This window comes from Manacus candei, unplaced genomic scaffold (genome assembly GCF_025592945.1).
Source record: "Manacus candei isolate 608988 ecotype Guabito, Panama unplaced genomic scaffold, ASM2559294v1 h1tg000008l, whole genome shotgun sequence".
Taxonomy (NCBI): Eukaryota; Metazoa; Chordata; class Aves; order Passeriformes; family Pipridae; genus Manacus; species Manacus candei.
In genome coordinates, this window is record NW_026138056.1 from 23,383,594 (window position 1) to 23,399,700 (window position 16,107).

Here is a 16,107-nt window from a genome sequence, read left to right on the forward strand (position 1 = left end):
ATAATCTTGGAGTTTTGGAACATTTTTCAACCCACTCGTGGGATCCAGAGGACGGCTGCATCTCATCGCTCTCAACCAGACTTAGACCACCACTGGACTGCGATCACCACTTTGACCAGACTGCAGCAGCTCTCCCACCAGCAGGTTCTTCCCCTCTCCCTTTACTTTGGACTCAAACAGGGCCCAAGGAACACCACTTTGTTCATGCCCCAGGGTACTGGGTTATACATTTGGGTTTTTGTGGGTTGAGACCAATTGTTTGTTTGTATTATTGTACTTACTGTATTATTTTAATAAATTGTTATTCTGATTTATAATCTCTCCTTTGAGTTGAGTTCATTCCCCCTGCTGGTTAACTTTTAAACCAGCACAAGGGGATAATGGTTTATGCTGGAAATATTGAACATTGCCACAGTAGAAGTGTCAGCTTTTGGAAGCTTAAACACCCAGACACACTCTCTCTATCAATCTACTGACTCTGTCTTCTGGTGCCACATCATCATACACTCATGTGCTTGACACAGAGGTGCTCAGGGTGTTAAGCCTGAAGCATGACTCAGAAAAGCACCACCCTGCCCACGTGCACCAAACCAGAGGTCTCACTTGCATGGGAACATCAGCCAAGTGGCTCATTTGAAGGAACCTGCAACTAAATTAGTTCCCAAAATAGCAGGTTGTGTAGACTTGTGTGTATACAGCTAAATCGTTTTGGGGAAGGGAAGATCAGGACGGAGCTATGTGGTGACAGTTCCTGGCTTAGCATTCGTGTGTAAGCCAAGCTCTTTGTGATGGGTACAATTGACTATCCTACTATTAAATCGTTTGACACTGTATAAGCTAAACATGGGCCACAAAATTAATTTGTGTGACACCTTTTTTTGGTTGCTGGCCTATATTAAAGGCTTAAGGACCTAGTCCTGTCTGGTATTGATAATCCTGACCAATGTCTCAAAGTTCATCAGCAGAGATACAGAGTTGAGGGCCTAAAGGTTCATCAGTATCTACAACTCTTGCTTCAAACAAGACCCTTCGTAAGAGCTTTGCTGCATTAAGGCCAAGTGCCCAATATTTTGCATGATGAACCAGAAAGAAATTAGGTATGTTTCATATTTCAGACAGTTGTTAGATAACATGCTAATTAAAATACATGAGTAGTCTGAAATCAGGCTTAGTGAGGTTGTTTAAATTTTTAAATATGAGTAAGAGTTTTGTCACACTCCGAGTCTCATTCCTCATTCATATGGGAATCCCCATATGAAGTCATATTGCTATATTGTCATCACATCCTACTGGGTCAGGACTTAAGCTGTACCACTGTCTATTTAGTCATACCACAGAGCAGGTTTAAGTCTATGCTGTGTATTCAAGTCAACTTTGGATGCTGCTATTCAAATGTACTGTATTTCATGCTAATACCATAAGTGTTGTCATCAGAAACCCATGAGCACAAAGTTTGTTTTAAACTTTTTTTTCTTTTGCAGACCTGAAAGGAAATGTGACCAGCCAATGTGTGAAGAGCATGAAGATGAGAGAATTAATATCTATTGTTTGAACTGTGAAATGCCCACCTGCTCCTTGTGCAAAGTCTTTGGTGCCCACAAAGACTGTCAAGTTGCTCCTCTCACAAATGTTTACCAGCAGCAGAAGGTAAATATCTTCGAGTATCTCATAGTCCTCCCAGCAACCATCAACAGGAGATTATTCCCATGGGCTTCCTGCGAATTTACAAAAGGGTTTGGGGATGCCTTAGCCACTCCTGTATGTGAGTGAAAGGCTCTTGTAAATCTGCAGGAACTGTTTGGAAACACAGAAAAATAAATTTAGGAGAGATCACACAGAAAGGTATTACATTGTCGCAATTTTTTTATTATAGTGACTAAACATTTTAGAGAGCAATTTAATGTGAAGCTGAGGATCTCTCTTTTGATGTTCCTAACACTTTTTTTTCAGTGCTTTTAGATCAGGCAAGTGAGTGGTATGTCCAACACATGAACTGGAAAGAGAACAGACCATTTCAAATCAAGTAGTTATCAATTAGGCACTTTTACATTTAAGCATTCCATTTTTAAGAAAAGTTAAGTGAAAAACCTCTTCCTGCAAGTGAATGCAGGAATATTCAATAGTTGGCAGCACAGGATGTACCTAACATCCTCTGCCCTTGCTGTCACCAGTAAAAGACTTGTTTATTTTTAATACAGTATTAATTTAAAACCTGACTCACTGGGTTATCCTCCTGAGATAAACAGCTCATTTTTCTGGAGGGCCCCAGTGGGGCAAGCAATCAGACAGGCCAAGTTTGCAATCCCAGCCTCCAACTTTGTCACACAGATGCGTGTGTGTAGAAACTACAAATGAGAAGTCACTTCAGGAAAGTAGTTACAAACATCCTTTTCAATCAAAATAGGTGGGAGAAGGAAGAGAAGTTTCTTGGACTGAATCCATGCCCCCAGTCACTCCTTTTGCCTGGAGATTTGCAAGCTGTAGTTTTGATACCAGAGTGCCTGTGAGAAGAGGCTGTCATGCCCAAGACGGGAGGGGTAACCTGGAGGCTGCAGGATGTGTGCTTCAAAGGATCCTTTACAAAGCTGTGGAGGCTACATACACAGTTGTCTCTGTTACTACAGTGGTGTGCCAAGGGCCCTTTGTCCTCTCCAGCACTTTCCCCAAGTTCCCTAGGGACTAGCATCTCTGTCTCTCCTAAGGATACCTCACAGTCCTCTTCATACCCACACTCATGTCATTTCCTTCCTCCACTCATTTCCCTTGCACCAGTGGCTCAGCCTCCACCTTCTTCTCCTCCTTTTCTCCTTCCCCTCTCACCACAGCCCTAACTCCACTGCTCACATGCCAACGACTCAGTAACAGCCTGGTCCCTCCAGGTCCATGGACTAACTCTTCTCCTCTCCAAGGCCAAGTGCTACAATCCTCATGGAAATACCATTGTGGTGTGACTAGACCCAGACACTGAAAAAAACAACCCCTTAAGAGACAAAGTCTTTTCTCTCTACAAACCCAATGAAATATTTTGGGTCTGTTGAAACAAGGCTTCAGACAAAAGTATCTAGAAGATTTTCTTAAAACAAAGTGCTTCCTTCTCTCCAGTTTCTTCTGAAATAAAAGTTCCAAAACCCACAGTTTCTTCTCAATTAAAAGTTTAAAAATGTTAATTTTTTCATAGTGTGTTGGGAGAGGAAACAAATGTCAAAGTACTAGCAGGTATCTCATGAGCACATAAAGCTCCAATTTTCCTCAGTTTTGGTGGAAAGACAAGCTAATACCCTGGTATGGCTTATTTGTCTCCTGCTCCCCAATGTTACATGTGCCACCGTTAAGTGGGACAGTATCTAACACCCTCCTGCTTGCTCTCCCCTTACTGCCTAGTCTGAGCTGAGTGATGGCATTGCAGTCCTGGTGGGGAGCAATGACAGAGTGCAAGGAATAGTCACACAGCTGGAGGAGACCTGCAAGACAGTTGAGGTAGGTACCACCTCTTTAAATGCAGCTATTTCAGTGTGAAGTCCGACCTTTTAAACTTCTGGTAATAACCATGCTTTAACAGACCTCACTTTACCCAAATACATTCCCACATTGTGTCACTAAACCATTACTTGTGGCTTTGTACATTATCAAGATGTACTACCTCAACCAACATCCTGCTCAGCGCCTCTGACATTGGCCATTGGTGGAGGATAAAGAGTAAGGCTGGATCATATCAGCACGTCTTGCTCAACATTCTTAGTGGAATAGGATATCACTGAAGTTAAAAGCAGATCCAGTAAAATGCCATCAACTCCCAGCTCATTTAACAGTTCTAGAGCCATAAACGACCAGCATTAGACTGAAGCCTGACTGGTCCTGTGAACAAAGCCTTATTCTATGCCAGAGAGTAGGCACAGCATGGCTCACAGGTATGTCTGAGCTCTGTATTGCTTTGCCTTCTGCACAGAAGTAGTGTTTTAATATACTTACATTGTCCTTTAAGGAGTCTTGTTTTAGTGCTTATGGGAGGGAACAGTTTGGATTCTTACTGGATTTTCTGATAGAGTCCTCATTCTGAAAGAACTAGAATTAGTTTTGTGTCATTCAAGAGCAGAAGTGGCTTTCATTTCCTCCGAGAGGAGTATCAACTTTAACCAGTTTGAGCATCACAGAGCAATAGGCTGAAAGGAGCTCGTATGAATTGATTTTGTGGTCAGTTTGATGAAGCATCTAGTGAAGGAACCACATCCCTCTCAGCCCAATTAGAATTATATTGACCCCTCAGAGCTGGAGCAGAAAAGGGAAATGGTAGAGAAAAAGAAGTTAATCCAAAATGTATAGATTCTAATTGGTAAGAAAAATTGATTACACAACCTATGTACACAATCACCCAAGGCTCCTGTTTCCTCCGAGTAAGGAAGAACAAAAATTGTCCAAGTCTGGTTTAAAGAACATAAAACCGTTAGCCCAAGTAAATCATAGAGCACGTTAGTGGCAGTCAAAACTTTGTAATCAGGAAGGATTCACATTGCAAGGATGAAACTGGCTGCTATCAGGACTTTGCAGACAGAAACAAGCTTTTCAAGTAGGTTAACTGCAGAAATTTGAATGATACAAAAGTAAAAGCTTGCACTCATTTAAGCTGAACTAGCTGAACCAGAAACGAAGCTTCAAACATCTAGTATGAAGTATGGAGAAAATATTGTGCTAAAAATACCTTGAGAAACACAGCAGTGTCTGGAACTAGCTTCCTCAGAGTCATCTACTAGTTTAAAGTCTAACCTTTAAAGGGAAACCCCAAAGAAAATGCAGCCATTTTACCTTCAGATGTTTTAGCAGGTTTTTCACCTTCAAAGCCAAAGATTGCACAAAATAGGTCTCAGAGTTTACCTTGGCACTTCCATGTTATATTTCAAGCAAATCACATTTCCTGCCATACAAGAGCTTTGTCTGAATTGACATCAGTTTGTCCTTGAAGATAAAAAGCTACAGCTGGAACTGAGAAATGTTCACACACGGAAATAATGCTTATAATCCAGGATTGTCTCTTCTCTCTGCTTAACACTTGGCAGAGAGCAATAAATATCTGCTTTAGCAGAAAATACACGATCATTTTCTTTTTAGATGGAGTAAGTAATAGCCTATAGTTCTATATTTAGCTATTGCTCTTATCCAAACCTAAAAAAACCAGAAAAACAAGAAAACCAAAAAGTTGATCAATACTTGTATAGCTTTTAACTGATTGAAAGGTAGACCAAATCCATATATTATGCTGAAAATTGAGAAAGGAATATAAAATGCTAAAAGCTGGAAAACTGTAATAAATAATTAAGTACTGTTTAGCCCTGTAAATGATATGAGTAAAATAAAGAAGGAAAAATTACAGTGTTTCTTTCAAATGCTAATAGCATAGGCCAGTCAGCAGAGATCCTTTGGAACAAGCAGTGAGACTCATGCTCAGTAGCAAGGACTCCTTTCTTTTTGCTGTATCTGTGCTTTAAAAAAAAACATAAAGGCTGGGAACTTTTTAGAATGTAAAGTCATGTATTTGTTAACCTTCTTCATTACACAGAATCTGATTAGGGTAATTCCGTCATGCAGAGACTTTGTATGGGAACATTTTATGCAGAAAGATAATATTTCAGAAATATTTCAGCATTTGCAGTTAGGAATCTGCTTTGCACTCTCACTCTGGAGATTCACAACTCTGTAATATCTGCTGGCAGTAAATATTATATATTAGAGCTTAGAGATAGGGAAGGATCTCTCAGAGCACCCTGCTATCGCTTGCTCTTCTTCCTCTAACATTTGTCCTGTGTCAAATGACAAAGATAGTACACACCTGTCTTGAAATCAAGGTTGTTTTACAAGTGATCTGAATGACATTTCACAAGGAGAAAGCTAGGAGAGAGTGAAAGAAGAGAATTATTTGAGGTCAAAACAATAGAATGACACCTAGGAACAATGACTCACTTGGCTTGAAAACTTCCTTAACCCCACCCTATAATTACATTAATCAGGAATTTCTGGAAAGTGGTAAGAACCTCCAGAAGGGCAGGAAAAGCCTGCACCCCCTGTAAGGAATTTTAAATTGGGACTGCCTGTTTAGCCTAGCCTTTCTCATTGGGAAGCAGGGGTGGATACTTGGTTCAATGCAACAAGATGTTTATTCACTCCCTAAGCCCCTAAACCTAGACAGTGATTTTTGGCCAAATGTACATCCTCAAAAGTCTTTCTTCTTTGAACAATACCGAGCAGATTGTCACCACTCATAGGAATGAGCTCTGACTGAAAGGCAAGAACAAAGTGGGATTCTATCTGGCTAAGTGCTATGAATAATCAGTATTATCACTTCCAAAAGTACTGTGAGACTGTTAATAATCCTGTGCTGCCAGGATCTCAGCATTATGCCCCAAGGGACAAAGATGAGGAATTGATTCAGCCTCAGTTCCTAGAAAAGAGATTTAAATAATCACCACCATTCACAACCAGGTATAACCACAATAAGGGTATGCCCTGGGGCACAGAGGTTTCTCAAGCACTTCGGTTTGGTAGACTTCAGACGTTATACATAACCTGTCTTCCATTTCCTCCCTATAAATCCTCCCTTACAAGTGCAGTTTGTGCTCTTTAGAGAGTGCTCAATGCAGCAGTCATCAAACCCATCCTCCTTACTGGTGAAATATGCTGTTGTCTGGTTGGAAGGACAATAAAAATGTCTCAAAAAAAAGATGTGAAAATCGGTGCCTGAACTTAGGGTTGGAACCCGATTCCTCTTTCTTTCCTTTGTGTTTCTGTCACACACCATTTTCTTCACAGAACTTCTACTTCTTTCAGTGCACAGTAAATGGAATATAACGGACTCCTATTGTCCAAATAGAGTCTTAGAGAGCATATGTGAGAATCAAGCCCAGCCACGGTTGTTCCAGGCACTCAGAAGAAAAATAAAATTCTCCAGAGCTGATTTGAGATGACCACTCCTTTTAAACCATTCTGTTCACGCAAAGGAACCCACTTCTAATACGGTGGGGGCTTTTACTTTTTCTGCAGACTTTGATGTATCACTGCAGACATCACAAATACCTTTTACACTTTTTAGCAGACTGACAAGTTATACAATAACCTGTTTGGGGGCTTTCAGTGGCTTGAAATTCATAGTTTGAGAACAGTTTTTGAACTTTTGTTCCAATAGCTTGGACTTTGAAAATTATAAAAGTCTCTGGGGTCATTCAGAATCCTTTGCGCTGTTCAGAAAGAGGAATTTCTTTGATGAAAATGCTTCCAAGTAACTATAAAAATAGAAACTCTTTTAAGAACATAACATGTTTAACATAAACCAAATGATTCACAGGAATGCTGCAGACGACAAAAAGAACAGTTGTGCGAAAAATTTGATTATCTCTACTCTGTATTGGAAGAAAGGAAAAATGAGATGACACAAATAATCACTAGAACCCAAGAGGAGAAACTGGAACACGTCCGCTCCCTGATGAAGAAGTATGCGGATCATTTGGAAGCTGTGTCAAAACTGGTTGAATCAGGAATCCAGTTCATGGAAGAACCAGAAATGGCCGTGTTTTTGCAGGTATAAAGTCTATAAATAGAGATACAACAAGAATGATAGGTTTATTGATACACTATTTAAGCATTTCTCAATTTTAGACCCATTCAGAGTTTGGTTATCTTTAAGTGAACAGTTATACGAACTCATTTTGTAAACATTTGAATCAGCTCAGACAAACATCTAGTCTTCTTGTGAAAAGTATCCAAATCTAGAACATGAGTATTTGCTATTTGCACCAAAATATACTGTCCCGCGAATGAATTTCTGATCCCAGAGAAGAAACAGGAATTTAAACATTTTCCAACAAATCTTTATTTTCCCATTAATATCATGGTGTTCATTTGCACATGAATTTCTGTGAATTATAGGTTTCATTTGCATATTGACAAAGTGATTAATGTTTCAAGAACTAAATATTTATGGTTTAAGTTACATTTTTATACCTTCGTTTAACTTTTTTCTTCTGATTTCTTACTATAAACTTAGGAGAGATGAGTAGGAAACCGCTAGCAACCTGTCCACTAAATTCATTGGTGTAGAATTTCTGTCTTGCAAGTTTACTATTCCTCTATATTAGAAGCTGGAAGGGTGTCTTCTACAAAACAAAACAAAAACTCCAAACTAACAAAAAGAAACCAAACCCCAAAACAAACCAACACAAACTCCGCTTCTTTTTGTCAAAGAATTGCCTTTGAAGAGTACAATAATCTCTCAAGACAAACAGAATTTTGTCTCTCCAGAAGTATGTCCTTATGGATAGTCAAAGATATAGTTACTATGACTAAAGACGGTAATGGAACAATTGCTTTTCACCACAAGCACACCAAAAAAAGAGGAAAAGTATTTCCATTTTGTTTCTTTTTAACAATTGTACGTATTTCCCATGATATTCAGATTTTAATTAAAAAGTCTTCAACTAACTAAAAGGTTTACTCAGCTGTATACTAACTACCATCCAAATTTGATCTCATTCATAGACGTCGTGGCTGTCATTAATGAGATCTGTATTAGTGCATTTAGAAGCAGCCAGTGTAAGAATTAGATCTCAATGCATAAAGTCTCTGAAAAAATGGAACCATTTAAGAAGTCACTTATTTCCTTTTTGTTTTCACAGAATGCCAAAACATTGCTACAAAAGTAAGTATTTAAACTTTAGACTCTTATTCTTTATAATCAATTACAAATCATAAATTTATCTGCAAATCCAAATGGCAATAACCAATTTCTCTGTTTTAGAATTACTGAAGCTTCTAAAGGATTTCAAATGGAAAAAATAGAGGATGGGTATGAAATTATGAATCAATTCACAGTGAACCTCAGTAGAGAAGAAAAGATAATACGAGAAATTGATTTTGACAGAGGTATGTCACTTATTTCACCGAAATTGCTTTCTTAATTTGCAGCTCTGTGTGATTACACAATGATACAGAGTAGGAAACCTTGAATTGGATATTTCTCTCCATCCTGAAATGTAACCAGAGCATTTTGTATCAATTGTAATCAGGAGCAAAAATCCATCACGGTTAAAAAAACCCCAAAACATAACCTGTTGGCACCATTAATGTTATCTTGGCACAAAGGCAATGGTATGACCAAGTTTGACATCCCCTGGTTTTAGGGATGTTGGTATCCCAAACCTCCAGTCATGTGTTGCAAAGCACTGGCCTGGTAAATGTTTATGATGACAGGTTCAGTGGTGTTTAATACCTAGAATTGGAAGAGGGGCTTTTTTCCTGGCAGATTGTGCCACATCCTGGGTATCCTCTCCCCAGAAAGTGCAGGGCCATGCTGCACACCCCTCATGAGGATAACTGCATTGGCAGGAGTTTCTGTACTCCTTCACATGGAAAGGGGCAGCTTTAGGTTTTAACCAACAGGTGTGTTCAGTTTCTTCCCTTCCACAAAGCACCTGCTGGCAGCCTTATGGCAGTGCCCAGTCCAGGCTGGTGGAAGCAGGCTCCTCACCAATACCTTCTCTGCCAGGCAGCAGATTATCAGTGGCTTTGCAATGCAATTGCAAGTGGCTTTTTAATTACACAGAAACTGTAGCCATCTTCACATGGTGCTCAACCCTGTCTTTTTACACATGTCCTATCAGAGGAGGAGAGAGAAGAAGAGGAGGGCACAGAGGATGGTGAAGGTTTGGATGAAGTCCACACAGAGTCATCTGGAGAGGAGGGAGAGGAGGAAGAGGTGGAGGAGGAAGAGGCTGAGAGAGCATCACAGCCACCTCAGCAAGACCCTAAACTGCAGAGTGCAGCAGGAGAGCCCCTGGCTGAACCCACTCCACTGTCACTACCTGCTGCCCCAGCTGGTCAGGTGAGTGTCTTTCCTTCCCTGCCAGCTATGCTGAGTGTGCATGGCAGAGCAAGAAAATGCTCCCCTATGGCCTGTAGGCACTATAGGTCAGGAGCAGGCTAAGGGAATCAATGCACTGGAGAGCAAAATTGTTTATTGCCCTTGTACACATATATGCAGCTTTACCCTGTCCTCTCGACCTGCATATATATATATCACTTGGTAGGCAAAAAATTAGCTGCTAGATAAATTAAGATATGTATGGGATACATAAGTTATAAATAAAAGTGATTCTATTTGGGAGTTAATTGTGTTACAGTGGACATTCTGCTGTGGTTTAACTCAGACTAACTGTTGTAAATGGGACAGTTGTTAAAATATTTATACTAAGAGAAGTTGGCATTCCCCCTGGATTTAGTGAGCTTTCCACCATCAATTTTTAGATGGTGGAAATCTAAATCTCTAATCTGTTTTCTGTGAACGATGTTTGCTGCCTTCTGCTCTGGACATCTTAGGTATATGTCTAGGTGGATGCAGGAATATCATACACCAAAGAGGAGAGGTAACTGCCTTTTACAATCTAGCAGCAAACAGGCTCAGGGTGTGAATATTTTAGGCCAGTACTTTTTCTTAGGGAATGTGATTAGAATAAGAGCATAATTGCCACATATTCTAAAATACCTACATTATAAATATACTTAATGTGCTACTTTAGCTTGCCTTGCATACAATTAATTGGCAAATTCTCCTCTTATGCAATTCACCCAGTGAAGTTGCTGAGTGATAAAGGCTGCTGTGAAGATATTTGAGGAGGCCAATATGAAATCAAGAAAACACATAAAGGATCTTTGATTGTAGCAAGCCTACCACATAAAATATGGGAAAACAAATACTATAGACTCATTCTTGCTTTGATCTAAAAACATGTGTGTGTTTTCACCAGTTGTGTGAAGATGCTCTTAAATGAGGTTTTATTGATTTAACCAAATTTTGTCTTTTCAGGATTTGCACTGGCTTAACCAAACTTATGTTCCTAAACTGATGCAGGGTTTTAGGCAAACAAGAACAAGACATAAGAAATTCTGCCCAATAACATTATCTCACTTCTAAGTGCTAAAGGTTAAAATGAGAAAGGTACAGCATGCTGCTCTAGCAATTGTAAAGTGCCATTAGGAGATGGTCAGGTGTGGAATCAGACATGGCATGTAGGTGTTATGGTGTGAGAGATATCTGTATTTCAGCTTTTGCCTTCTGGTGTAAGAAAAGCAGAAATGCTGTGGGGACAGCAGGTAGCACGTGTGGGAACCCCAAGAACTTGATGCATGTAGAGAGGTGCAGTTCAGATGGCTGTTCCTCTTCCTGGCAGAGCAACTGTGCTCGGCTTATAGCATTGATGGCAAGGCTGGTGGGCAAATGTTTCTCTCCAGTGTCTTTGCATTCACCTTGTTCTGACTTCTCCTATAATACTCATTGGTAAAGGTGTTGTTCTTAACATAAAACCCAACAAGCCATTTGAAAGTACCTACACCAGCCATGAATGGCTGGTATGGGTTTATGAGGTTCTTATGCAGAATTTCCTGTGTTTCTAGAGTTGAATTGGGCATTTATCTTAATTAAAGAACCTCTTTTTCACTCTATTCTCAGTCAGCCCTCCCCTCCCTGCTAGTTCTACTCTCCTGTTCTATTTTTCTAATTTATTTTCTTTCCCTTATCTGTGTTATTCAAGTGATAGTTGCTTTTGCTTTGCATTTCGATTGCAATTCTTTCAGACCATATATTAGGACAAATCTATGCCTTGCAGTGATACGTAACAAACACAACACACAGAACAATTTGACTGCAGCTGGAAAGGTAATGTGGTGCACTCTGCTTGTTTCTCTTTATCTGTCCTGATTAAGGATGTGGTTGTGACACCAGGTGGTTCTCAGCAGACCCCAGAATCTGACACTCAAATGCCAGCCACAGCAGAAACCACGGATCCCTTGTTTTACCCTAGCTGGTATAAGTCTCAGTCACGGCAACCAAGCAGTCCAAGCTCAACCCCAGTGAGTGGGCTGGGGAAAGTAGGGAGTCCTGTTTCTCTGGAAACAAGTGCAAAGAAGTCAGAAGCCCCAACAGCAGCAACAGAAGAGGAGAGTGCACCAGGGAATAGTAAGGAAAGTAATGCCACTGCAGCAACATCCAAGGTCAGTGCTTCCAATGTCACCTCAGAGGGCTGTGACACGCAGCAAGGCGGGAACAGCAATTGTTAAGGAAAATGTGGCTTCATTTTCCTCCGCATGCTAAAGAATGAGAATAATTTAAAAAACACGTGAACAGTGTAAACTGTCATTCCAGCAAGTCTGCTGGGTTTGTAGATGGTTTCAATATGCGACAGGCTGACTCCTGAGCTTCAGAGCAGCATGTTGATGGTTGCTTGTGCTTAACTGCCGGTGCACCTCGCTGGTGAGAGCTGTTATCCAAGCTGCTCACACACAGTGACTCAGGAGCTGTTGGAGAGGCTGACAAAGCCTCTGTGCATCAGATATTTGCATGTGTTGGTAGCCAAGAAATCCTGTGCATGAGTTTACTCTCGTCACCTGTTGAAAGCCCGTGCACATGCCATCCTACAGTGGCTGGTTGAGCAGCTATGGCCTGGCTTTGCCTTCCACAGCTCCGTGGCTGCACCTGAAGTGCACAGCTTCCCCTTGTAAACACGAAGCTATGCAGACACTCAGAACCTCCTTGTGTGTTTGATTGTCTCTCAATAAGTAGTGTGATTTCCTGGGTTCAGATGTGTGTCTCCAAAGATTTTTGAGACCTGAATAAGGGAGATCATGAAGATAATACATCCCAGTTCAATGTTAGACTGCCAGAAGCAAGAGACTGATGTGTGGAGTACAGCAGGAGGTTTTCCTTAATTTTACAATGTTAGTGTTGGTATGACCTGAATTTGAATATTCCTCCTTCTGCACCTGTATACAAATTCCACATGGGCCAAAGATACAGGCAACAGAGCTGAGGGAGCTGTGCAAGAATTTGCAGATTTGCACAGTACACCAGCTCCTGCTCCAGTGCCTGGTTACCAGCCCATGAGCAGCACTCTCTAAATCAAACCATCCCCATTTACAGACTCATGCTGCACATTTTAACAAAGCAGTTACCTAGTGCAACAAGAGATTATGTATGTGTGTGAGAAAGCACAAGTGAGTAGTATTTCATGCTGTTTCCTTTAAAGTTGGAGTTGACTATATAGCAAACATAAGCAGGCCTACCATATTAAACAATCATGTGCAAGGTAAAAAGTTAGGAGAAGGAGTTCACAGAGATCTGATAAAAGAGGCTGGATACCTCTAATTTGCTTGCTATCACTGGACATCATCTAGCTAGAGGTTTCAGTCAGTGACACTTGAATTTAGAGGCTGAAGGATTCTCACTGACTTCACTCACTTTCTTAACAAAAGCACCATTTGGCCACCAAATTTCAGTAGCTATTTTTCAAGTCAGGGCTTGATTTGAGAATATTTGAGTGGAATTTGTACGGAAAAGAAACCACTTTAAAATTCTCAAATCTTCTATGACCTTATCTTCTTAAGTATATTCCAAATGAACTAGCAAAAGCAGGTAAATCCACAGTGAAATTTATTGCTGCTGTTCCTTCCTATCAGTTCCACTGATGACCAGGCAGCCAATCCTCACCATGGGCAGGTGAAATCTGTACTAGATTAATTTCCTGGAAGTTTGCTTGACTGTGATCTGCTTCCCTCAGTGCTAACTTACATCAAGCAAAGGAACAACACTTGCATGTGGTGTGGGCAGCTGTCTGGAAAACAGCAGTAGTCTGGTACCTGGTTCTCTTCATTGTTGTAAACCAAGAGTGAAAACAGGCACACGGGAAAGATGTCAGTTCCCATTGGCATGTGAGTTTGGGGGTGCTGCGTTTTGATATCTTCCCAGACCACACGTGATCCTGACATTTTGGGAGGAGGAGGATGTTGAGAAGAGTAGTGCATGGTTCTGGTGATGTGAGGAGGAAGGACACAGGGGAAAGAGCTGAGAATGGGGTTACCCCTGGGCTGGAGACAGAAGGAGGGATAGGAAAGCTCAGGAAGCAGAAAGGTGCAAAGTGTGCTCTAGAATAGAGTGACCAAGTGATGGTGATGCCATGAAATGATGCTGTGGTCAGATTTATGCATCTGAGCTGAGAAAGTGTCTGTGTCATGAAGAAAATGGCTGCTGTTTTGTAGCAGTGATAATTTTTAAGTACTTGAACTTCATATTTTCCCTGCATGTGATTTTACACAACCCACTTGAAATGCTGTATTCCTTTATTTTTCTTAAACCCCCAGATGATGTTCTCCACTGTTTTTACTCCTTTTAGGAGTAAAATCAGGTATATAATGGAAAAGTGCTGTGGAAACAGAGCTTTTTCACTGAATGTAGTGATAATGACTAGTTTGTGTCATGACAACACTGGTGAAGCACTCTTCTTATTTTCTCACAGGAGTTAGCATTCTGCATAACACTTTTGGCATTTCTTATCATACTACATCATCTTTGGAATCTGATTCAATACATTTGTACTTTCATGGGTAGGAAATATTTCATTTTACCATTAACTAACAGTTCAAATAGTGTATCTGATGATGTTTTACATGGCTTTAAAGGATTTTTCCCTTTCTTACCATCCAAAAAACATCATGCTAGTTCACAATACAAACTGCCTAAAACATTTCTTCCTCGCTCCTTTAAAATGCCACCCTTCAGCTTACTCCTGCATGGTTAAACACTGCATCTCCCTGATCCAAAATAAGAAAAGAGACATTTACACCCTCAGATATATGGGCTTATATTTCAGTTGCTGTTCAGGTGACCAGCAGGATGGAGAAACTGTTGGTTGACAGATGTGAAGAGCACCAACCTTGTTCGGTCCAATACGGGAGAAAGAGCTAAAGATTAATGGTTGTCATCAGAGAGGTAAAGGTCAGGAAAAACAAATCCACTGAATAATCCTGCTACCAGGATTCCCACTGCAAGTAAATCACCGATACTACGTCAGGGGGTGGCTCAAGCCCTGGTCTCCAGACATTTCCATGGAGAGAGTGGAGAGTGTCCCCTCACACCCCATCTCACACAGCACACCCCACATCCTCTTCAGGTCCCTTTTTCAGCAAAGGCTTTCAAAGCTCTCTCTGCATGGAGTACCAATCACAGCCCTGAAATGGAGGCCCATGTATTTGCAAGGATCCCAACCCATTTAGACAAAGGCTTTTTTTTTCCTTAGGTTACATTACACAAAGAGCTGAAATAACTGCAAGATCAAGGACTAAGAATTTCACTACCAAGTGAAGTTGTCCCAAAGGCAAATTTGAATTACATTTAAATGTAATTTAAACCTTAATTATTCCATAACATTGCTTCTAGAGTAGCCTCTTTTTCTGGTAGATGCTGTCCGTCCAAATTCACATCCCTCTTAGGTAAGGCATATGAATGCATTCGATTTCCAAAGTGATATGAATGATGTGCAGAGAATTCTGTGTTACCTTTGGGGCATTTAATCTTATTTACTGGAGGCCAAAGACCTCTGACAGAAACAAGAGTAGTTACCTGTGAGTATTTGCTCTAATGACAGACAGATTCAATTATTATCTATTCTTCAAAACAAAAATGCTCGGTGTTCCCTGCTTACTTTCTGCACTGTGTTCTAAGCACTGAACATGATATGGTTTATCTATGAAAATTGATTATTATTCAGCTTTTATGTACAGAATTTCCAGCACTATGACTGAAAAATATATCTCTCCGTAAAAAAAAAAAGGGGGGGAGAGTGGAGAAACTATCACCTACACTTTAGTTGCATAAGTTATGCAAAAAGATGCACTGTCTGGCAGTAATTTGAATTTGAAAAGCATCAGACACTGTGAATCTCAATTAAATTTATGGATCATAGTTTAATTTTCATTTATTTGTGTTTGGTTTTGAAAATTTGTTGTAATATTACAAGAGAACATAGAGCTTGTTTGTACTCCTGGGAAATCAGGCATGCGAATAGCATCATGCTCTTTCTTCCCCCTCTTTCTTTTTTTAATTCAAAATACCTTTTGAAATTAAAAATAGATAAATGCGGAAAGCTCTCACTTCTACCATTGAGACCTCTTCCTATGTGGTCTCCAGTGGCATCTTTATGATTTATATAACAATGAAATAGAAAGGAGGTGAAGGAAAAAGGCATTTTGGTCTCAGATTCTATTTGCATTAAAATTATTTTCTTGTCCATGTATAGTGAG

General features: G+C 40.2%; 1 protein-coding gene across 1 annotated transcript in view; it reads left to right on the top strand.

Annotated features, from left to right (window-relative positions):
* TRIM55 (tripartite motif containing 55) overlaps positions 1–16,107 on the top strand; it is a 36,213-nt gene that overhangs the window by 7,816 nt on the left and 12,290 nt on the right. Inside the window, exons 3-9 of the mRNA XM_051771065.1 lie at positions 1,482–1,647; positions 3,382–3,477; positions 7,331–7,564; positions 8,658–8,680; positions 8,780–8,904; positions 9,642–9,862; positions 11,740–12,027. Of these exons, the coding sequence (XP_051627025.1) occupies positions 1,482–1,647; positions 3,382–3,477; positions 7,331–7,564; positions 8,658–8,680; positions 8,780–8,904; positions 9,642–9,862; positions 11,740–12,027 (1,153 nt within the window). The remainder of the gene's footprint in view (positions 1–1,481; positions 1,648–3,381; positions 3,478–7,330; positions 7,565–8,657; positions 8,681–8,779; positions 8,905–9,641; positions 9,863–11,739; positions 12,028–16,107) is intronic.